At 36.5% G+C, this 23,953-nt stretch overlaps 1 protein-coding gene across 1 annotated transcript in view; it reads right to left on the bottom strand.

Moving 5' to 3' along the window:
• LOC104526368 (titin-like) overlaps positions 1 to 23,953 on the bottom strand; it is a gene marked incomplete at its 3' end in the record, with an annotated part of 57,989 nt that overhangs the window by 20,016 nt on the left and 14,020 nt on the right. The window contains 32 exon segments of the mRNA XM_029085398.1: positions 704 to 892; positions 3,000 to 3,125; positions 3,227 to 3,511; positions 4,006 to 4,237; positions 4,442 to 4,607; positions 4,692 to 4,833; positions 4,921 to 5,181; positions 5,624 to 5,884; positions 7,150 to 7,410; positions 7,503 to 7,766; positions 8,266 to 8,526; positions 9,068 to 9,328; positions 9,428 to 9,691; positions 9,797 to 10,069; positions 10,230 to 10,496; positions 10,772 to 11,053; positions 11,145 to 12,835; positions 13,371 to 13,539; positions 13,643 to 13,807; positions 13,927 to 14,150; positions 14,877 to 15,121; positions 15,664 to 15,894; positions 16,019 to 16,224; positions 17,010 to 17,152; positions 17,867 to 18,079; positions 18,191 to 18,251; positions 18,529 to 18,787; positions 19,272 to 19,337; positions 19,610 to 19,891; positions 21,000 to 21,119; positions 21,211 to 21,486; positions 23,416 to 23,553. Of these exon segments, the coding sequence (XP_028941231.1) occupies positions 704 to 892; positions 3,000 to 3,125; positions 3,227 to 3,511; positions 4,006 to 4,237; positions 4,442 to 4,607; positions 4,692 to 4,833; positions 4,921 to 5,181; positions 5,624 to 5,884; positions 7,150 to 7,410; positions 7,503 to 7,766; positions 8,266 to 8,526; positions 9,068 to 9,328; positions 9,428 to 9,691; positions 9,797 to 10,069; positions 10,230 to 10,496; positions 10,772 to 11,053; positions 11,145 to 12,835; positions 13,371 to 13,539; positions 13,643 to 13,807; positions 13,927 to 14,150; positions 14,877 to 15,121; positions 15,664 to 15,894; positions 16,019 to 16,224; positions 17,010 to 17,152; positions 17,867 to 18,079; positions 18,191 to 18,251; positions 18,529 to 18,787; positions 19,272 to 19,337; positions 19,610 to 19,891; positions 21,000 to 21,119; positions 21,211 to 21,486; positions 23,416 to 23,553 (8,284 nt within the window).

Here is a 23,953-nt window from a genome sequence, read left to right on the forward strand (position 1 = left end):
AACCTTTTTAAAGCCTGAAAAGAAGCATGCCAACTTTTAATTTCTTACCCTACACTACAATAAATTTTCTCTCTCATTTAAGATTTTTTTTTTAACTTGCAACTGAAGAGCATGAATTATTCTAATTAATCACTTACAAAATCTGTTGCAAAAAGAAAACAAGATATTTACGGTTAAATGATATCAAGGACAATATATAACTTAAATAGCAAATCATCCAGACAATATTTCTGCTCTAAAACTTTAGTCAGTATGTGATCATTTCATATGAATGGAAACTATTTTAGCTGCCCAAGTACCTGGTACACACCTCTATTTAACATGTTTTCCGGTACTTTCAAAGTAATTTATTTTATGCAAAACCTCTTACTAGATTCTCCTCATAGTCAAATCAAAGTATGTGTAAGCAAAGCACTTCCATTGGAAAGGTTTCTACCATGTTTGGTGCATGATGGTTTCTAAGACTGGAGAGAATGAAAAAGTGAGGTGCATGGAACATTGAAAAATTGTGAAATAAGTTTTCCTGTGCATGACCTATATTTTGCAGATATAAATGTATGCTGTGGACATTGTAAAAGGTAGCAATTAATTGAATTAAAAGACAACATGACAGACAACAACTCACATATAATCATCAGTGTATATTAAGATTAGTATTGGAGCATGACCTAAACAAGACATCTTCTTCAATTGCACACTGTACCTTCTAACTTCAAGGTAGCAGTGCTTGTCACTTGGCCAACAGAATTACTAGCCACAAAGGTATAGATTCCTTCATCCTCTGGATAAGCTTCAGCAATCTCCAGCTGGTAAGTGTCTTCAAACTGAGTCATTCTAAAAAACCGTGATGGCTTGATCTCTCTGTCTTTGCTGTACCAAGAGACCTTCAGATCTGCTTAAGAAGCAGCAACAAGAAGAAAAAATGTGTAAGTTATGGCATTAGACTAGTAAGTAAACATTGTTTTTATATTTGTATCTCTCAGAAACCTTAATCTCAAGTACTTTTTTTAAGTTTAAATGTGCCTTATATTACTTTGGTTATGTATGATCAATGGAAAGTGGCCTACTTGTTGCTTTAAGTTTTGATTTCTGCATTGAAAATATTTATGTTGGAAAACTGATTCTGCTGCTGTTATATTCCTGAGTAAAAATATTTTTCCCTTTCCACTCTTAATGTATTAATTTAAAAATATTTTGCTACTATTAAAATTAGAGAAAGTCTCATGTTTTAAAAAGAGATTCTGCTACAATTGCCTGATTAAACAGGATATAAAATCACTAAGTTGCGCTGAACAGGTCAAAGAAATTAATATGGAATAACCTTTTGCTGAAGACAGTACCTTGCCTCTTTTTGTTGCAAATACTACAAGTGTTACTTATAAGTTATAAATTTATAAGTTTCAAATTCCTCAAGAAAGATCCTGTTTTTGTACCTTTGTAAAATTTCTATATAAAATGTGTTAATTGACTTGCATAGGTTCTTGTAGACTTGGGAAAGAAGAGGACTGAAGCAGACTTCAACCTTGCCTCTCCACCTGGCATGAATCAAATGTTTTCACAGAAATAGTGTTATTACTGTCATCAGAAGAAAGACAGTTTTCAACAACCAGTTGCATGGCATGTGCCGTTAAACAATTGTATTTGCAATCACGTATTACCTAATACAATATGTTTTCACAGCACAAGTTAGAGGTATGGAAATTCATTTGGACACAGCATTCAATAAAGGAAATTTTTAATAGGAAAAATTTCTTCACCGAAAGGGTTGTCAAGCATTGGAACAGGCTACCCAGGGAAGTGGTTGAGTCACCATCCTTGGAGGTTATTTAGAAGACATGTAGATGTTGCACTGAGGGACACTGTTTAATGGTGGACTGGGCAGTGTTAAGTTTATGGTTGGACTTGATGATCCTAACGGTCTTTTCCAACCTAAACAATTCTATGATTCTATGCTTCTATGAAAGAGGACCTAGATTAAAGGATCCTTATGCTTTGTGCTGTAAATGCAGCTTCCACGTTCACAGAAATACAGTTTGTGTAAAAAAAGTTACACTAGCAGGCTTTGCACAGAGGGCAGGCCAGTCTTTCCAATATACATTTTCTGAGTTTTAGCACCACTTCTAAAGAAGAATCAGATTAGTTGTAAAGCTTTTTAAAAAAAGTTTGAAGTTTGATTTCAAGTTATAAAAATGCAAATTATATATATTTGCCTATATATATGTATATTACCAATTTTTCTGTGGCTTTTTACACAGCTATCACTCAGGATTATTTTTAAATTTGGAGTTTTAATTATCTTTAAATAATTTTAAATTCTTTGGGATTTGAATTGGATCTTATTCTGTAGTTTACCATGTGAATATTTTATTACTAGGCATACTAAAAGCCATTTACTGAAGTAAAGTAAGGTAGTTTTATTTGGGTTTGTGTTAACTTGGAAAGAATTATTTTAACTGTATAAAATATTCTATGTAATAAAAAGTAGCAAACTTATTTAAAGAAAATCTACACTTAAAAAAAAGAGCAAACACCTTTTTATGCTAGAAAAAAGCACACAATTGCAGTTTAGTTTGCAGAGTAGGACTATTAGGATAAAGGCTGAAAGACAGTTTCAGTCTTTTTAATTAATTTACATGACAATGTGCGTCATCAGAAACTTCCCCAGGTTCATTTAATGTGTTAATGTTTTTCCACCATTTTACTTGCTGTCAGCATTTTACTTGCTGACACAGTTTTCCAACATCAGTTAGCATTTGAGACACTGAGAAGTTTCCAAAGACAAATTTTTTGAAGTACTTCTTCTTAGAAATGCTTAATGTTTATGACAGTTTATAACTTCTATGCTTGATGCCATCTTTGACAAATGTCTTGCTTAACTGATAGTTGTGAGTAACAAATATCAAATAACTATCCTGGCACATATACTGTTGCATTTTTTCTGAGTTCAAGATGAAAAATTCTGATAGATGAAAAGATGTACAGGATTTCATTAAACTCACCTGTCCCTGTAACTCTGCACTGAAAACGTGCAGACTGTCCCTCGGATGTAACAGCATCACGTAGTGGTATTATGACAGCAGGTGGATACACTGGCACTTCTAGCTCAGGAGAAACAACTTCTGGGACTAAAGAATAAGAAAAAGAAGTCATGTTTAAAGATTAAGATGATCACACGCATGTTGACAATCTCATTTCACAGACACAGTTATGAGCAGGGAAAACTCACTTTCCACCAAAAGTGAAGCTGAAGTTGTAGCAACTCCGTAGTCATTTTTTGCTTCACAGGTGTACACTGCTGCATCTTCAGGGAAAGTTTCAATCAGCAATAGAGTATATTCTTGTGCATCATGAAGAAATTTGCACTTGAAACCTGGAGAAAGCTGTTGATCATCTTTGTACCAGGAAATTTTGGGCTGGGGTTTGCCTGATATCATAGCACAGAAGCGAGCAGGTTTGCCAGACTCCACAGTGGTTGGCTCTAGCTCCTTGATAATCTGGGGTGGCTCTGGAGCTGCAAAATGAGTGGGGTAATGGGAAGGGAGAAAGGAGGAAATGGAGAAATCTCATTATTGATACTTATCAAGGCTTCAAAAATATTAGCAAGGATTTTATTTTTTTTTAATCTTATTATACCCAATCGTGCGAGCCCATGAAGATTTGCCCTTTTCCTTGATACAGGAGGAATAATCTAGCAGCAAGTGCCTTAACATAGTTGGCTGTGCTGCTGTAAGAATTTTCTGGCAAAAAGTGTCCAAGAATTGTTAGGTTGATCCCTCTGGCAAGGTGTATTTGAACATATGAACAAATTAGTTTTATTTAGAGTTGAGAATTTCATTGTTTAAATAAATACAGTGAGAAAAAGAACTGCTATAGCAGTTTCATCAGCTAGCCATCTTTTTCTTTTTTCTTTTTTTTTTTCTTTTAGAGTTAGAATTCCAGAAAACTTATGTAGAAAAAACACAGGGTAATAAATACAGTCAAAGCATAGTTTGTGAGGATACACACCATTCACATAGAGAACAACAGAACTTCTATTCCGTCCTGCAACAAAAGTATATTCTCCAGCATCAGAGTAAGTGGTTTCAAAGATGCTCATTCGATGAACTCTCCTTTCCACCACATAACTGTATCTTTCCTCATATTGGAAGTTGATCTCAATACCATCCTTGTACCACTGTGGTTCAATGTCATCTTCATTGACTTCGAATTCAATTTCAGCTCTTTGTCTCTGAATGACCTTTGAACAAGTAGAATAAATATTAGAAATAGCATTTGTTTTTACAGATGGTCCCACATTCCAGTTTCCTAGAAGATGGTCCTGATCTTGTGATTACAGATTTTTGTATTAAGACTCTTGCTGGTTAGATATTGTTGCTCTTCCTTTGCATTATTCTTTGAGTGACAAAGTTATGAAATATTTATTTTTCTGTATAGGCCATACCTGAATATCTTTACGGACGCTTCTGATACGAATGTCACGACCTTCCACTATCAAATTGGCACTGGATGTGTTTCCACCTGCTACTACAGTATACTGACCAGCATCAGACATTCTTGTGGAAGGAATGATGAGACGATGGACATATTTTTCTCTCTGAATTTTCATCCTAAGGACATCAGAAAAGGAGCAAGTTATTTCCTGAGAGAAAATAAATAACAAAAGTCAATATGGTGTAGAAACAATCATTTACCTGTCACCAATCTGGAGTTCTTGGCCATCCTTCATCCACTGGACCTGAATGTCAGGTTCTGAAATTTCACATTCAAAAATAGCCCTCTTCTTCTCCACAACCTTGATGTCTTTAATATGCTTCCTAAATTCAATGTGACGAGCTAGGGCAGAAATAAAGTAGAATGAGTACCATAATGCTGCTTAAGCCACCAGAAGTCATTAAATATAAAAATCAAGAAGGCAAATACCTTCCACATATAAAGTGGCTGATGAAGCTGCCTTTCCAGCAACAAAAGTATATTCTGCAGCATCACCAAAATGCACATTCCTTATGGAGAGGGAGTGTGTGAGCTTCTTTGTTCGTATCTGGCATTTGTCAGTTGATTTTATTTCTACTCCATTCTTCAGCCATTTATATGAGATACCTTCATAGTTAACAGTAACTTCAAATGTTATTGTATCTTTCTCTTCAGCATTGATGTCTTTTAGCATGGAGGTAATTAGGATGGCTAAAAGAAAACAAGTGGACATGGTTTGGGGGTTTCTGTTCAGTTTTGCTTTATTTTAAACACATATTAAATGGATCAGTGATGTTTAAAATTCTTTAAGACATATTCTGCTTTTTGGTAATATTAAAAGGAAGGTTCTGTATCCAGAATAAATATTACAATTAAACTTGCCAAAAGTTCTGAATGACCTAGGAATCCAGATTCTGTCTCCTATAGTGCCTTGGTGTTTAGGTATGCTGGCCTAAACAGAGGAAACCAGGATCTGGTTTTCAAGTTCATAGCTTCCAGATGTCTTTTAAAAATGTAAATGAAGCCATTCAGGGTTATTTGAAAATATCTCTACAACAGTGCAGGTTTTGTCTGAATTGCACCAAGTGCATGTATTAACACAAACTTTGTTACTGATAACTAAAATATTCTGGTAAATTTCATTTTTACGTACGTTTTACGGTCAGAGTTGCACTGACTCTGTCATTTCCACAAACAAATGTGTATTCTGCAGAATCTTCACTGCTTGTGTTCATGATATTGAGCTGATGGAGCTTCCCCTGGACCACTATTTTGAACTTTTCACTCATTTCAATCTCCACACCATTTTTCAACCAGACAGCAGGCACATTGAAATGAGAAACTTCACATTGAAAAGAAGCAGTTTTGGTCTCAGGGATCTCAATATTTTTCATGGTCTTTGTGATGTGTATGGCTAAGAGGGGAGGAAAAAAAAGACAAAAGAAAATCATAGAATCATCATAGACTCACAGAATGTTGTGAGTTGGAAGGGACCCACAAGGATCATCAAGTCCAACTCTTGCCCTAGCATAGGACAGTCGCAAGATTCAGGCTGATGTCTGATGTGTCTGATGGTGTTGTTCAAATACTTTTTGAATATTGTCAGGCTTGGTGCCATGACCACCTCCCATTCCAGTGCTCCACCACCCTCTGGGTGAAGAACCTTTACCTAATGTCTAACCTAAACTTGCTCTGGCACATCTTCCTGCCATTTCTCCTGGTCCTATCATTGGCCACCAGAGAGAAGAGATCAGGACTCACCCCTCCTCTTCCCCTTGTGAGGAAGCTACAGACTGCAATGAGATCTCGTCTCAGTTTCCTCTTCTCCAGCCTGAACAAACCAAGCTACTTCAGCCTCTCCTCATACGGCTTCCCCTCTAAGCCCTTCACCAATTTAGTTGCCCTCCTCTGGACACTCCCCAGTAGCTTTATATTGTTTTTACACTGTGGCACCCAAAACTGCCCCCAGTACTCAAGGTGAGGCTGCACCAGTGCAGAGCAGAGCAGGACGATCACCTCCCTCGACTGGCTCGCAATGCAGTGCTTGATGCATCCCAGGATACGGTTGGCCCTCCTGGCTGCCAGGACACACTGTTGGCTCATGTTCAACTTGCCATGGACCAGAACCCCCAGGTCCCTCTCTGCAGGGCTGCTCTCCAGTCTCTCATTCCCCAGTCTGTGTGTGTGTCCAGGGTTGCCACGTCCAAGGTACAAAATCCAGCATTAGCCTTGTTAAAATTCATACAGTTGGTGATTGCCCAGCTCTCTAATTTATCTGTATCTCTCTGCAGGACCTCTCTCTCCACAGGACCTCATAATTTGGTCTCATTGTCAAACTTAGCAGTCCTTCAAGTCCTATATCCAAGTCATTGATGGAGACATTAAAGAGCACCGCCCCCAGGATGGATCCCTGTAGGACTCCACTAGTGACCAGTTGCCAGCCCAATGTAACCCCATTGACTAGAACCATTTGAGCCTGACCCATCAGCCAATTGCTCACCCATAGCAGTATGGTTTTTTGGGGTTTTTTTTTAAAAAAAAGGATTTTTTTTAAAGTCAGTATGTGTGGAAGACTGCCAAAAACCAAGGGTAACAGGCTGTAAAGTGTCAGGTCAAGTTGTTCAATGAGTTGGTGTAGCGGTTAATGTAATTACTTTCTTACAAACTTATAATACTTACTTTCCACAAACAGTTTTGCTTTACACTCAATTTGCCCAACAAGAGCTGTGTATTCCCCAGCATCAGCAGGAGATATATTATGCAGCATAAGCTTGTGAACTTTCCTCTGAGAGATCAGCTTGTATTTATCACTTTGTTTAAGCTCGACATTTTTGTGGAACCATCGGACTGGTACAGTATCATGGGATACACTCAGTTCAAAGGACACAACAGCATTTTCCAAAGCAGTCACATCCTTTGGCTTTTTGATGATCTTGACAGCTTGAGGAAAAAAGTTAGAAAGATTCATCAGTGTGTTTGATTTGAATTTCAAAACACACATTAAAGCAAATATTCAAACCAGACTGACTTACTTTCCACATGAAGTCTGGCATTTGCTCCTATTTTTCCAAGCTTAAAACTATAAACAGATTCATCAGTGACAACACAGTGTTTGATTTTCAATGTGTGAACAGTTCCTTTCACTGAAATTTCATATTTGTCATTTGATTCAAGTTCAACACCATTTTTAATCCACAGAGCTCCTTTCACATCAGGGTGGGTCAGTTCTACACTGAAAACTGCCTCCTGTGTTTCTGTCACAGTCAAGTTCTTTAGTGTCTTCTTTATCTTAACAGCTAGGAAAAAAAAAAAGGAAAAAGAAAACCAAACTTGACAAAACAGACCAAAATTAAAAATGATAGTAAATATAATAATCTTAATAAAACTGAATCATGGTGTTTCATTTTAAAGTCTAGTATGTATATATTGATTTATACAATTTCCACTGAAGTAGTGTGCTTGGAACACAAAAAGGAGCATTTATAGGTAGAACCCATGAGAAACAAGGGTTTTTTTAATTTTATGTGTTTATTATGCAACTAACAAAGAGTGAATTTCTACCTGCTAGCCCTTGAATTATGCCTTTAATAAAATGTATTTTAATTAAAATACCAAGCTAAATTCCAAATATGGAGAGTCCAAAATAGTTTGCTACCTCAGAAAGTGCATCATACTATAATAATATTTTCAAAAAATGAAACAAATTATGCTCATATCTTAGGGCCTGATCCAAGACACAGTGAGTGATGCTGGACTGAGTCTTAAAGATATCAGTTAGTTAGAAGAAATACTGACCTTCGACCTTTAGTTTGGCAGATGTCTTTGAGCTTGCTATTTCATAGCTATATTCACCCATATCATCCAGTTTTGTGACAGGGATATTAAGCCTTCTCTTTACACCATCGGACTCAGCACGGTACTGATCTGTCATAGGTAATGGTCTACCATTTTTTAGCCACTGGCCATCTGATTCAGGATTTGCAACCTCACATTCAAAAACAGCTGTTTGGGACTCAGCCACAGTCAGGTCAGTGAGAGGCTTTGAAATGGCACCACCTGTTGGGAAGCAAAAGAACATGTTTTTGTTATATTGCTGTTCGACTTTCCCTCATACAGAAATGCAACCACATGAGAAGTTGATGCTAGAATTCTTTGCCCTAATTTGCAGCATGCCAATAGACATTCCAAGTTCTGTGAAAAATCAAGAATAGAATGTGACCTGAACATCACAAAAATATGTTTCTTACTTCTATCCTAGTTATTCTAATTTATTATTTTTATTATCAGCACAGATGTACTGAAAATTCAGGACAAAATAACTTATTTTTTATAGTAATTACATCAAAAGTATACTACAGCATTCCATACTATAGCTCTGATTTAGAAAAACATATAAGCACTTACTTAAAATATTTGTTGAATTAAAACTATACCAATCACAAAATATAAGGGGACGAGGAAGGAGAACATAGAAAAAAAGATAAATTAAAGCCCAAAACCAGAAACAGCACAATTGCTACAATTACAAAATACAGTACATTGAGCATTGTTTTTAAATCACAGTGAAATAGAAATGTTGGACTTTAACCCTACTAACCTGCTACTATAAGCTTTCCAGATGTTTTCTTCTCTCCAGCATAAAATACATATTCCCCTTCATCATCTTTCATCATCTTTACCACTGTCAATTTATATATTTTGCCATGTGCTTCAATTTTATATTTAGGACTAGCCTTGATTTCTTGGCCTTTGAAATGCCAAATTACATCAATCCCTGAATGGGAGAGCTCGACCTCAAAAGATACATTCTGTGTTTCAGTGCAGGTGATGTCATGGAGACCTCTAATAATTTTAATTTCTATAAAAAGAATACATTACATATATATTAGTTGCTTCCACGGTTTTGTATTTAAAGAAATAACTTCACAAAGAACTGTGCATCTTAAAGAAAACCTACTTTCAACTGTGACATTGCAAGTTGTTTCAACTTTGCCAACCATCAGCTTATAACATCCTTCATCTGATGCATGGGTTCTGGTAAGCACTAGCCTCTGTTTAGTGCCTTTACATACAGCTTGTACACGTTCATCTGGCTTTATCTGATGATCATTCAGGTACCATTTGGAAGAAGATACATCAGGTGCTGAAACTTTGCACTCGAGGATAGCTTTTGTTCCTTCAACTACGTGAACATCTTTTAGAGGCACCACTATTTCCACACCTGTCAAGTTACAAAAATATTCATCATGAAAAAATATGCCTTTAAGAAGTAATCCTAGCAGATCCAAAAATCAAACACACCTTCAAAATCATGATAATGACTTACTGTATACTGTGATCCGTCCAGTGGTTGACAGTTCAAGACCGGGAACATTAAAAGAGTAAGTTCCACTATCTTCCTTCGTTGCATCTTCTATCAGCAACATGTGTGACTGTTTATCCAACACAATGTGAATACGATCACTTGATTGAATTTCAGTACCATCTTTCATCCAGACACCTTCCACATTTTCTAGGGAGACTTTAACTTCAAGTTGTACAATATCTCCCTCACAGACTTTTTGATCAGTAAGTCCTTGAAGAATAACCATGGGACGAGCTGTGGAATTAAATGAAGTTAATTAATCCTCATAACAGATAAGAAGTATATTGAATATTAAGGTAGTATGTGATATAGTGATATAGCTGTAATACATGAAATCTATAATATATAGACAATATATGTATTAGAAGTATATATAAGTATTAGAAATGCTTACGCTTCATCTTCAGTTTACAGTGAGTCCTTTTTCCATCAACAACAAAGCTATACTCTCCTTGATCATCTTTATTAACATCTTTAATAGTGAGGATCTGGCGACCACGGCGGGATGCAATCACGTATTTGTGATTAGAAGTGAGTTCAACATCGCCATGATACCATTTCCCCTCCACGTCTTCTGGGGAAACCTCACATTCAAGTTCAGCTGAGAAGGACTCTGGTACTTCAACATCCTCAAGTTCTTTAATAAATTCAACCACAGCACCTACAGGCAAAAATAATCACATTCATGAATAAGCTTGATTAGAAAACCCTGATGAAAACATTTCTTATTAAATGAGCCTAAGGAAATTAATATATATATATGGTGTAAAAATTTTACATAAATATATCTCTAAACTTTCATACTGGATTCCAAGAATGTGAAAGCAGCTTGAACATTTCTTAGTGCATTAGACATAAGTTTAAATGGTTTTATTTCTTCCTGAAGCTGATTCCACTTTAACAGTACTTCATGGTACTGAGCCATGTGCTTCTCACCTTCAACAGTAAGCTTTGCAGTAGTTTTGATGGATTCGTCTTCTACCAGCGCACAGCTGTAGTCATCAGCATCAGACATTTCAATTGCTAGTACAGAAAGAAAATGAGCCTTTCTGTCTGAGTGCATCCTGTATTTGTCTCCAGAATGAATCTCAATTCCATCCTTAAACCATTTCACTTTGACAAAAGGTTCTGATGTCTCACATTCAAATGTTGCCATGGAGTCTTTCTCTTTAGCAACAATGTCTTGTAACTTCTGTGTGAAGCTGATTAACTGTTTGGCTGCAAAACAATATGCAATGGATCAACAGGGCCATATAGACTTAACACACTATGATAAGCAGTAGGATAAAAGTAAGAGAATTTTAATTACCTTGTACTAACAGGAAAGCATGGCTAGAAGTTTCGCCAGCTATATTGACTGCTTTCACCATGATGCTGGCAGAATCATCAGAAGTCACATCTCTGATGACTAATTCACAAACATTATCTTCAGGCCAGTACCAGTACACACGATCAGTCCTTTCAATCTGCACACCATTTTTGAACCATAGGCACTCAGGGTCTGGTTTTCCCACCACTCTCACACGGAAGTGTGCATCTGTTCCTTGGGGTACAGTCTGGCTTTGAATTCGTTCAAATATCTTGGGAGCCTCCATGCTTGGACTAAGCTCAACCTTCTCTGGTTTGAATGTTGGAATGGTGATTTTGCCTTCAGGAGGAAGGGCTTTCTTCTCTTCCTCTGGGATCTCTTTGGTCCAGTGCAGAAGTTCTTCTTTTGTCTTTTTTAACATTTCTTCATATGATTCATCTTTTTTGCGAGACTTAAGTTCCACAGCAGTGATGGCTTCATAATAGCCCTCTTCCGTCCTACGCTTGAATTTACTACGCAGCTCTTCAGATTCCTCTGAAAGTTTCTCATGAGTGATTCTTTCAGCTCTTTTCAGTTTCACCACTTCTTTAGTTGTTACCTCTGCAGGTTTGTCCACCTTCTGTACCTCAAAGAGAAGTTTTCCAGGCTCTGTCACTACAGGCTCATGTTTGGGTTCAGGAGCACGACGAAGAACAGATCTGAAGTCTTCCCTCTGCTGGATCTCAAGTCTCACCTTATGTTCAATAAAGCCTTCTGGATTCTCTGCAGTGACTTTCACCTCTCCTGTGTCATACGATTTGCAGTCCACAATATCCAGGTAGTAGATTCCATCATAACGGAGCCTAAACCTTTTGCTCTTACGGATGAGCTGTCCATTGAGGTACCAGTTGACCTTGGGCAAAGGATAGCCAGTCACACGGCAGCGGAATCGTGCCGTTTCACCTTCCAGGACTCTTGCAGGTTCAGGAACCAAAACAATTTCTGGTTTTTGCTTTTCCTTTTGGTCCATGGCAACTGCAGGAAGAGCACCCTCATGGGCCATTCTTTCTAACTCTTCAATTCGCTGCAGTCCCCTTCTGCCTTCTGGCAATTGGGATTCTTCCACAAGGCTTTTCTCATCCTTCACGATCAGAGTAGCAGATGTATGGTCTGTACCATATTTGTTAGTTGCCCTGCAAGTGATCACTCCGCTATCTCTGGAATAGGCTACTCCATAGTCCAGGCTACAGTACCCAAACTCATTGATCATGCGTAGTCTGTTAGCTGCTTCCAAAGGTTTGCCATCATGCAACCACTCCACCACCATGGTTGGGTCACCAATTGGTGTAAGCCTGCACTCAAAGTGTGCCGGTCCAAATTGCTTGAGTCTTAAAGATGTGAGCTTCTTCTTAAAAAATGGTTTCTGTTGCTTTTCTTTGTCATAGAGATCTCCTTCCTCCCATTGCTCTTGACCATAACGCAAATGTAGAGGCTCTAGCTCTGGTGCTGCAATCTCCTTGGCTTTGTAAGTTCCTTTTGGAATGATTAATCTTCTTTCTGGTTCAGGTTCTGCATGTTCAACTTCGATATTTACTTTGCACCGTGTAGTATCCCGTCCAGCTTTATTGATAGCAGTAGCAGTATACCATGCAGCATCTTGCCTGGCAGTAGATTCAATTTTAAGGGCAGCTGCCCCTTTGGTTCCCTCAATTCTGAAATATTAAAACAAATATTTTTTTTTACCTTTTTGCACTTTTCTGTTACTAATTTTTGCCCTTCTCCAAAATTAGATCAAAGCTTTCAAAGGCAAATCTCTGGAGGAATTAGACATGTTGTTTATGTTTATTCATGTTTCTGAGTACAGTGCCTAAGAATCAAAGAAGTAAAGATAACAAAAACCAGTCTTGAATTCAATGGCAGTTTTGCCTGCAGTGGACTTCAAAATCAGAGACAACAGTTCCCTAAATCTCTGTTGTAAAAGCATTGGCTTTGTAGAATACAAAATACACAAGTTGGAAAAAATTGAGTCCTACAAGGTATTTTATAACTCTTAGCATTGCTGCAATGCAAAAACTGTTAATAGCACCTCAGTAGCCATTGGACTAAATCCTTTGTGAATCCCTCCTGTGGAAGTGAGGGTATTAGGCACACTGAAGGAGGCACTTTGCAGGATCACACTGCAGGAGGCACTTTACAGGATAGTGATGATTAACTTCCTTACTATTTAAGCAAAATAAAAATGCTTACTTTATTTTGGGGTATTTATGAGGTACAATAATGTCACTGTTCTTCAGCCACACAATGTCAGGATTAGGGTTACCAGTAGCTTTCACTGCCATCTCCAGTCTAGAGCCCTCCTTTACACTAACATTCTTCAGCCTTTCCACAAAGTGTGGTCTGACTAGGTCTTCCTTAGCTGAAAGAGCAAGGGTAAGTTATAACAAGAATAAATGACATAACCATGGTTTTTAATAAGAAACACTCCTCAGCCTCCTAAAAATGTCATGCACAGTAGATACCTTCCACAGCCAGTGTCATTGAGACTGAAGCTTTGCCTGCCCTATTCTGAGCAATTACTGCCCATTCTCCAGAGTCATCAGGCATAGCAGGAACAATGATCAACGACTGGGTGCCATCTTCTTTAATCACTATTTTATGGGTATAATCATTAACCACTTGTTGACCTGCAGATATAATGAAGAAAAAAAAAAAGTTGCATCCAAAACAGTGTTTCAACAAGACATTAAATGTAGATAAGATTGGTTTTTAAGATTATTTGTTGATGAAATTCAGGCTGATGTACCGTTATGGAACCAGTACGTCTCTGGCATAGGTCTGCCAACAACTTTTAAGTCAAATCTTGCCGTCTGCCCCTGTGAACATTTAAATGACGTTGGTTTCAGCACAAAAACTGGTTTGTATAGTCTCTCTAGTTGTCCTTCATCAGTTTCATCTAATCTGCGGGCAGGAGAACGAGAAGGAGAACTGCGGGCAGGAGACCGGCTTGGAGAACGTGGAGAAATAGACCTGGAAGGAAAAGACAAGACAGATGTGCATGACGTTATATAGCAGTGGGCTGACATGATAAAGAGAGTTCAATTTTTGCCTTCAGCATAATCTTTTTAAAAGATATTAACCAGTTTATCTATGTGAGAAATTGTGACAAAATTCATTTTTATTTGTAGTCAATTTTCTTTAGGTTTTTCATAGCAATTTGTATAGCTAAATAGTATTAGGATACACCACAGCCAGGGAAATTTTTGCGTTTTGGATACTGCACAGATATGGATGTAATCCTGTGTACATTTGTGCGTGTGTGTGTATGTATATGGAGACAGAACACAGTACATGGCAACACTGGATTTTTTCTGACATAGAAATACAACTATTTTTAAGGGCGAGAAGTAAGAGTTGCACACAGTACTAAAACTCCAAGCAGAGAAGAACATTTTTTCCAAAAACATGAGTAGTTTAAAAAATAAATATGGTTGCTGAGGTTGTAAATCTGATACTGCGGCTGCATATGCATGTGAATGATGGAACTCTGGGAACTGCATTGCTCATTAAGAAGGCAAATCAGATAAAGAGTTGGCACATAAATCAATATAAGCCATGAAAACAGGATTTAGAACTTCTCCAGAGGTGTGCAAACTCCAATAACTTAAACTGTTTAGCTCCTGTGTAATGCGTTTTTGGACTGTCTATCACAGCAGACTGAAGTCTCATGAGATTTATATATTACGGTGTACCTACCTATATCTTCTCATAACTTCTGGCCCTGGCATATAACCTGGAGTTGCTGTGGGTGCCACTGGCTCAACGTAGAGTTTTGCTGAGCAAATGGCATTTCCTTTTATATTACTCGCAAAGACAGTATAAATTCCTTCATCTTCAGGTAAAACGACAGGCAAACGCAGACTGGCACTGCCGTCTTGCAGAATTTCCATCTGGTAGCGCTCTCCATGCCTTATACGCTTACCGTCTTTGTACCATGCAATCTGCATGGAAAGAAACAGTGCAATGTTATGTGAGGTCTCCTAAAGACAAAGACCAAGTAATGACCCATGCATGCAACATATTACATCTTCCTATTTTTCAGCTGATGCATTGTCACAGCCATTAACATTTTTACTTGCAATAAGCAATACTAAAGTAACATGCTTTCACAGTAGCCTGAAACACGGGTTTTGGAGCTAGAAACGGATATATGGTCTATTTTGATGAAGACCAAAGTGACCTAGACAGGACTTGCTACTGTGTTACTCACTTGTGTGGGCTAACTCAGAGATACTCAGAATCAAGACCAAGTTACTGGTATATCTAACCTACCTTTGAACTGGCTAACCAACCTAACACTATTCTATTAAGGGACAAAAGGAAAATTCAGCTTGTTATCAAAACAAAAGACTGGGTTTCCTTTGTGTTTTTCTGTTTTCCATGCAGAATGTAAAATGCCTGACAATGAGATGATAAGGGATTTTTCAAGTAGAGCACCAGATGATTTTTTTAAATACATTCATGTCATACAGGTTTGGCGTACCTTTGGCAATGGATATCCAGTCGTCTTGCAATGGAAAGTAACTCCTGTCCCTTCAAAGGCTCTGTAATTCTTTAATCTTAAATCAAATCCTGCTTCTATAGCTTCAGATTCAGAAATATCAACCATCATCTCTTCTCCATCTTCTTCGAGAAGTTCATCTAAAGTGGTCTTAATAATTCGAAGTTCAATTTCCTTGATAAGTCTTTCTTCAAAAGAAGAAATATGGAATTCCTGTACAGAAAAGCAAGACCATTAGTTCTGTGTGTCAGATAATGACCTTGTAAAGAAGTGATTTATACTGGTAAAAAGTTAGTATACAAAATGAGTATGGAGTAATGAGTAGTGGTAGACATACCTCATCTTCTACAAAAGTTCTGACCATCACAGTATCTTTTGCCATTTTCTTTCTAATTAGGGCTTGTTCTTTTTCATATTCCTTTTCAAAGTCACCATATGAAACAGCTGGGGCTACCTCAGCCACTTTAGGTTCCTGTACATATGCAGTCACCTGAGTTTGGTACATCATTTCTTGTTGTGATTTTATGTAGGCTTCGTAATCAGCTAAGAGTTAAGAACATATTAATTTTGATAAGTTTTTGTGGTTTTCACTGGATTGAATAGAGAAAAAAAGTACAAATTATTATACTGGTTTTGGTGATTCAAGCAGAGTTTCTGTCTGTTGAACCAATAAAATACAAACAGCTATAAAATGCAGACTGATGCCCTCAGATGAGCTTTATAAACAGGTAAGTTTTACTGTGCTATTTAGGTGTTCTAGTTTTCAAAGTGGAAGCACCTGTAGAAACTATTTTACAATTTATTCCACCGTGGCTCTGTCTCCTGCAAACTTTCATGCATTTTTAGGTTGTGGAGTCTCCTCTGGAGACATTCAAGACCTGCCTGGACGCCTTCCTGTGTAATTTCATTTAGGTGTTCCTGCTCCGGCAGGGGGATTGGACTAGATGGTCTTTTGAGGTCCCTTCCAATCCCTGACATTCTGTGATTCTGTGATTTTTACAAGGACAATTGAAAAAAAAAAAAAATCAAGTTAGCTTCTTTCCCTGTAATAGAACAATCTGTTACTTGATTAACCTCCTTTCCCCACATCACTGTCTGAATGTCTTATGTAATGTACACTGTTATGGACATCAAAAAAAAGGTTCTTATAGCAAGAAATTCTAAGCAAAGGATACAAGTCCTTCAAGAACCTGGTGTCAACAAAGCCACCCTTTATGTTCCTTGCATTGACCAAACTAAGTTGCAAAGAATTTGCAGCATGATTTATTTTTTTTCCCCATTTAAAAGTTAGTTTTAAGAAATATTTTTCCCATTTATCTAAAATGTACCTTCTTCTAATAAGGAGACCGTTGCAGAAGCTTCTCCATATTTATTACGAACAATAATAGTGTATTCTCCGGCATCATCGGCAAAAGTCATGGAAATTTCAAGTTTGCATTCCCCGGTTTCTCTTTTGTAACTCACTTTGTATCTATAGAAAACATAAAAGTACAAGCTCTCGATGATTCTGTTTAACAGACCTTTTATTGAATTTGCTTTTAGTTACACAATCAGAATCACTCCCAACTTGTACAAGAGAAAAAAAAGAGAAAATTTGCAGGCAATTCTTGCTCAATGAATCTGCAGGACAGTACAGGAAAAACAACCATGCTGAAACTAGATTATAGGTCTACTTTTTTTCTGTTGTCACTAAAATAAATGGGATGCAAACAGCAGTACTGAAATATCAGATATCTAGTTATCAGACACAGTAAAATGGTATATGCTGTGTGAACATAGCTTGTCTTAATATGGGTCATTATAACATGATATATTTAAAGAATGCTACAAATATATTTTTTCCTCTGGTTGCTTTCTATAGACAACATTTGCATAAGCAGAATCAAGCATTACATAGACAGAATAAAATAAATGCAAAGCTTGTTCCTGATTTGTTTTTAAGGATATGTAGCATTTCTCATTTTATATGGTCTTTTGAATATTTGTATTTCAAAACTTAGCAGCCTTCTAAAGTCTCACATTAAGACATGATCCTATGACTTTTTCCTTTTCAAAAACAAAATTTCACAGAAATCAGTGATGTTATTTGGCTCAGCATCAGGAAGGGAATCAAAATTATGGTACTGTCAATTAATATTCTTTAAAATTATGTTTAAATATTTTTTGTGCACTGTATTCAAAGTACCTGTAGCCAGTCGTTAGAGGAACTCCACCTTTTTTCCAGTAGACATGTGGCTTTGGGTTGCCCCCTACTTGGCATTCAAAAATAATGCTCCCACCTTCAATTAATTTATGTACTATGGGTTTTCTTATGAAGAAAGGAGGTATTGGTTCTCCCGATACTTCCTCTGCTGCAGCAGAGACATCTTCCATTACAATATCCTTTGTCTCCACATAGCTGAAATAAGATTCCAGTGCAGACAAGTGAGCCAATATCTGAAGCTTTCATAAACAGAGTGCAATAAACTAATGACCACAGTAGGATTGGTCAGTAGGAATGTAACTTTACCGTTTCTCTTCTGCAAAAGCCTTCTCTGAAATGGTTTCTCGAGTCTCAATTTCTTCTGAAACTGCAAGACAAATATTTGACAGAGAGAGAAGGTTAAGAAGTTAGTTGGCTCAGAGGGCCAGTTACTTCCACTGAGGAAGCAGGTAAGAGTCTCCATTGGCCCATAATTGGTCTTTTCCTCATATTCTTACAGCCTTGTTACCTAATAGCCCTGGAATACAATTCAAGGCATATGTTGTAATTGGGAGGTGATAAAATGTCTAAGTTACATTACAAGTAACTTAGTTAACATGCAGTTAACAAAATTCTAATTTTCCCACAGTCATAAGTACACTTACCCTTCACATGTAAGTGGCAAGATGTGCTGACACTTCCAGCTTTATTGGTAGCAGTACAGGTAAATCTTCCACTGTCTTCTGCAAAGGCTTCACGAATCACAAGACGAGCAAGCCCTGCTTTAAAAGTGATCTGGAAGTCCATTGAGCTCTCAATCTTGTAGTCTTCCCTGTACCATGTCACAGTAGGTTGAGGATGACCAGAGATATGGCACTCCAGAGTGACAGACTCCCCTTCAGTCACAGTCTTATTTTTGAGGCCCTTTATGACAAAAAATAAGTATCACAGTCAGTATATATTTTCATTATTAAACAGGCACTTAAATAACTAAAATCTATTTGAATGGAAAATTTAATGTCTACTTCAAAACAATGTTCCGTTCAGCATTGTATCCAGGAAAAAAAGAGGCATTTTTCACAGGGAAGTATTTGAAACTGGACTGGGCATCTCTGAACATTACTGTTTTAACAAGGAAATGAAAAGGTAGGTTGATGTTTATGCAGTTCGCGGTGAGAAACCATTTCACTGCAGCAAACGTGAACTATAATTGTGAAGAATCACCCCCATAACAGACAATCTGAATAGTTTGTATCAGAGAGAAATTGTATGGCTGAGTAAGTCTAATATAGGGTTAAAAATACTAAGTAAAAAAAAAATAATTATCTGGTTTTCAAAGATCAAAGTTAGAACACAAAATGGGTGAAAACATAGTGTAAATCCCCTGGCCTACATGTGAATTACTTACTGAGACTAAGGTAGGTGGAGTAGCAGGGATTTCCATGGGTGTAGGAACTCTGGCAGTTTCTGTCACCTAGGTTGTTTAAAGCACAGTTAATAAACACCTAACAAAGCCAAAGACAAACAGCAGAATTTAGGTAAGAAAATAAATTAGGAGAAGGGAACTCATTGTTTGTCATAGGTAAATATTAAGTCTTTAAAAGGATTTGTGTAATACAACAAAGATAAAAGTCAGCAGAGTGCTGTAAAAGTGGAAAACTGCAATGAGGAAACAGCAAATAAATGAGGCTATGCTACGTTTTTAAGACGTAAGTCAAAGTGTCGGAAATTTGCTTAATAACATACCTTGGCTTCACCTTCTTTCCGCAACACTAAGTGTTCTTCCTGCACTGCTTCACCTTTAATGCTTACACCTGCCTCCTTTTTAGTCTCAATGTCATAGTGACTTTTGTAGGTCTCAGCAGCCTCTCCAAAGGGAAACTGTGGAGGGGCAACTGGCTCTGCTTTTATCCTGACTTCATGTGGCTTTAGCTGAGGTGGTTTCACAGGCTTAGTGATCTTTTGCACAGCAGAAGTAGCTGATAACTCTTTTTCCAGAGTGGCCATGGCAGATCCAGCTATTGAAACCTAGGGAACAGAAGAGAAAGAGTTACAGCTTTGTTGTTCTCTTGTTTTTAAAGGAGTCAGTATATTTCTTGAGCAGATTGCATATGCACCAGTTGTTTCCTTAGTTACTTATTTGTTGACAGTGCAAAAGCTATATATATAAAAACTACTTCAGTTTTAGATTAGTAGTAAAATACCAGAGATATAATATCCTTGTATTATTTTTGATGTGTCTACCATTCAAATATTTTCTGTTTTTTCACTGTAGAATTTGATCTTTAAATGGTCAAGAAGCTCTTAAGTGCCACATGAGAAATGTCCTTTAAATTTATTCACTTGAGGTCTCAGCTTTCCATTTCAGCAGGCTAATACTGCAATAAACAATACTACTAATTACATAACTGTCAGTGATTAAAATGACTGAAGATATTTCAAAATGTTATTGTAGGCATAATAACTTTGGAAAACATACATAAATCTTTAAAGAGAAAAATATTTTAGGGAATTCTTATAGTGTTTACTTATGTTTGAAGAAAAAAAACCAGTTCATTTTCTAAGTGAAAGGAGAAAGTATGCTTGAATGAGAATTAATCAAATGGAAACTTTTAATATTATGTGAAGGACTTGAACAGAAGAATGGAAAAAGTAACACTAAAATTGAATGGTGAAATATTATGCAGTCTGGATTTTTTCTGTTTCAAAAATTAGCTTATTATGTAGTAATCTGCAAGGAAGAAAGAGGCGTTGTTTCCAATGTGCTAGTGAACTGATGAAAATAATAAGATTGAAGAGGGATATCTTTGCTCTTTTAAAAAGCATAAGTTGTATGACAAATGTTCATGATTTTGCTGCATGACATTAAGTATTGAAGCTGCATCCTTAAACAGATTAAAAGCTTGTTTAAATAACTAATAACTACAAACCATATTTTAGCAGTTCATGTGTATGTTTACATCACTGCTCTTTATTAGTCAAACAAGCCAACAAAAACAACTGCAGAGAGCATAGAATTTTTCTTCTTGGGAAAGCACCATACTGGAGTGGGAGGAAAAGCCCAATGGAATGAGTGACCCACTGATTATTAGAAACGAGCATATTGCTCTTCTTGGATACAGTTTTCACTTCTTACCTCATATGTATGATCTGGTTTAGGAACAGCAATTTTGGAGACTGAGAAGTGAGGACTTGCTGTGCGAGGTCGTGGGTGTTCAACATGAATTGTTTTCTCAGTTTCTGTTGTTCTTTTTATCTACACAAAGCAATGAAAAAAGTTGTTGAGAATGGGATGCTGTTCTCCAAACTGAGATAGATAAAAGAATGCAATGTAAACTGACTCTAACCTCTGCTGATATATGAACTTCCTTCTTTTCAGCAGCTGAAATATGTTTCTCAGGAGGAATATAGACAGTTTTAACTTCTTTACTGACAACATGACGTTCTGCTGGGGCCTCAGCAACATGTTCTGTTACAGCACGCTCTTTATAGCCATATTCCAAAGTTTTCTGCTTTGCATAAGCTTCATCTGCTTGTTCTGGTTCCCAGGGTGATCGAACACGTGCCTGATCAACTGCTGCAACAACTGTAGCTACAGCTTCAGCCTTTTTTCCAGCTTCAGTCTACAGATAACATTGGCAGAATTTATACAAATATTCATAATTATGTTAAAGGCTTGCATATCTGGCAAATACTTATAATGGTCAGTAAAGTATATTCCAGACAAAGAGAGAGTGTATATATATGCAAAAGTAATAATGTAAACATCAAATGTGTTCACCCATAAATATACTTCAGAGTCAGTAGATTCAAATATAGAGAACATATCTATGCTTGTGTGCTTTACACATATCAATATTTGTATACAAGCCCATTTTTAATACTTTATAGTCACGTTTATGGATATATTTAAGAGTATGGCAGGTATGTAAACGTGCAAATAATTTTAAAGTCAGTGTGCTCATCAGCTCCATATAGCTATTAGATGCTACTAAAAATGTGGAGAATGTGTCTAGAAATTGATGTGAATGTATTAACTAAGCCATATACCCATAATATTTTTGCCACGGGCAAATATGTTAATTCAGTGCTAATCTATTTTAAATTATTTTACAAAAGAAGGAAAAATGGGCTTTCTGAGAAATCAGAAGTGAATGCATTTGTATCAGGACTTTTATGTGTTTCTAATAACTGATAAATACTGGCAACTTCTGTGTTATCAGGTCCAAATTTCTGCCCAGTCAGCCAACAGTAGGTGATAGGAGGATTATGACTAGCGTTTATTATTACTGTCATAACTGATCGGAATGTAGCAACAGAGTATATTGAACATATGTCTTGTAGATGGGAAAAAAACCTAATAGATAATTTCATGCTGATTTTAAAATCATTATCAGCTTAAAATAAAGTAACTTAAGCAAAGCCAAAATGTGATTGTTTACAGAGGGGTTTTTTTATTATTAAAGTACTGTTTACGTAACAGGGACCTCTTATTCAGTATCATTGCCAATTTCAAAATAATTGCTTATACAGACTTGAATTGTATCCTAAATTTACATCATCTAACAAATAACACTAATATCTTAGCAGTCTGACTCCTCTGAGTGAGTTTTATATGCTATGCTACATTAATTATATCTTATAAAAGTATTTTATGAATGTATCATACTGTTTCTAGCAAAGTAGATAAATAGAGTTTAAACAAAAGCTGTTGGCAACTATGTTATTCTTTCACATATGGGAGTTCCTGGCTAAATTATAATGGAAAAACTTTTCTACTGTGGAAGTCCTACTGGAACAAAGCAGTGTCAACAAGTGTCTTGTTATCAGAAGTAATAAACTGAACAGGCTTGAATGGATGTTAAAATTTGTACTGTACAAAGAACAATACAATTGAAACCTTAATAAGGAGAGGTTGCTTCATTTGACAACCATAAAATTGTAAGGAATTACCTTGTAGAAAAAAAAGATTGCAGAGTCAGAAATTTGAACAAGTAAACATTACTTGAAAGTCATTGGTAGGGAGTAGGCTTTCACAGAGAAATCAAACTGTAATCTTAAAAGCGTAATTTCCAAATGAGAGGAGTCACAAGCCTCAGAAAGGTACTTTAACAATGGGAAAACATTTTGGAATGGGTACAGGGAAGGAAAATTAAGGGGTTAGATCCTTGTACACTGCACACAGCTCTGTATTATATGTATACCAGTAAGTATTGTTAAACCCTGACACCTACTTAAATAAAAGTAATTTTTTAAAAAAGTTAAAATGCATTTCAGGAGGGAATCAGTCCATTCCAAAGGTCAGTCAGAAAAGAATTATGGGCATCTTATTAATAAAAATATTTAGGACAGAAAGATAGAGGTAGAATAATACAGTGAAATTAACTGTAGTTCTAAAAGTTTGCAAGTGTAATAAATCTTACAAAAAATGAGCTGGAAATGTGTAGTTAGTATTTTTGAGGGACACATAAGGTTTGAGAGGAAGAAGAGAGGATAAAGTAAATAAGAAGAGAGGATAAAAAAATAAATATGGTTGTAATAGTGCTATTCACCTTTTCATGGGTTATGCTCACTTGTTCTTGTTTGGTAGCAATTCCTTCTTTACTTTTCGATATTATGACTCGTGGTTTAGGTTTATCAGTTGTAATTACTACCTTAGGTACAGAAGGTTTCATATCTTCCTTTCTTATCTAGTTTTTATGGTAAAGAAAAACAATCATAATCAATTATGCCTGTTGTCAAAATTACACAGCTTTTTGGGAAGTGGGATAAAGTTTCAGAATGTTTATCAGTAAGAGAAAAATATCACCTGAGGAATGAAATAATTCCTTTGTACATACCAAGTTATAGCCTATTTTATATGCTAGCTGAATGGAGTGCATTCAGTCATTACACAATGCGTTAATCTGTGTGTGAATTAGAGAAGAATCCTCCCACTTCCTAATTAATTGTGATAGATCATTGTTATGTTTTGTAGGAAAAATAAGTATTAAAATAAAAATAAAAATAAGTATTACTGACTTAATATTTATCAGTAGATGGAAATATTCCATCAGTTACTCCAATAAATAATTGTTCCAAATATGTTAC

This window comes from Antrostomus carolinensis, unplaced genomic scaffold, assembly GCF_000700745.2.
Source record: "Antrostomus carolinensis isolate BGI_N321 unplaced genomic scaffold, ASM70074v2 scaffold6886, whole genome shotgun sequence".
NCBI classification, from domain to species: domain Eukaryota; kingdom Metazoa; phylum Chordata; class Aves; order Caprimulgiformes; family Caprimulgidae; genus Antrostomus; species Antrostomus carolinensis.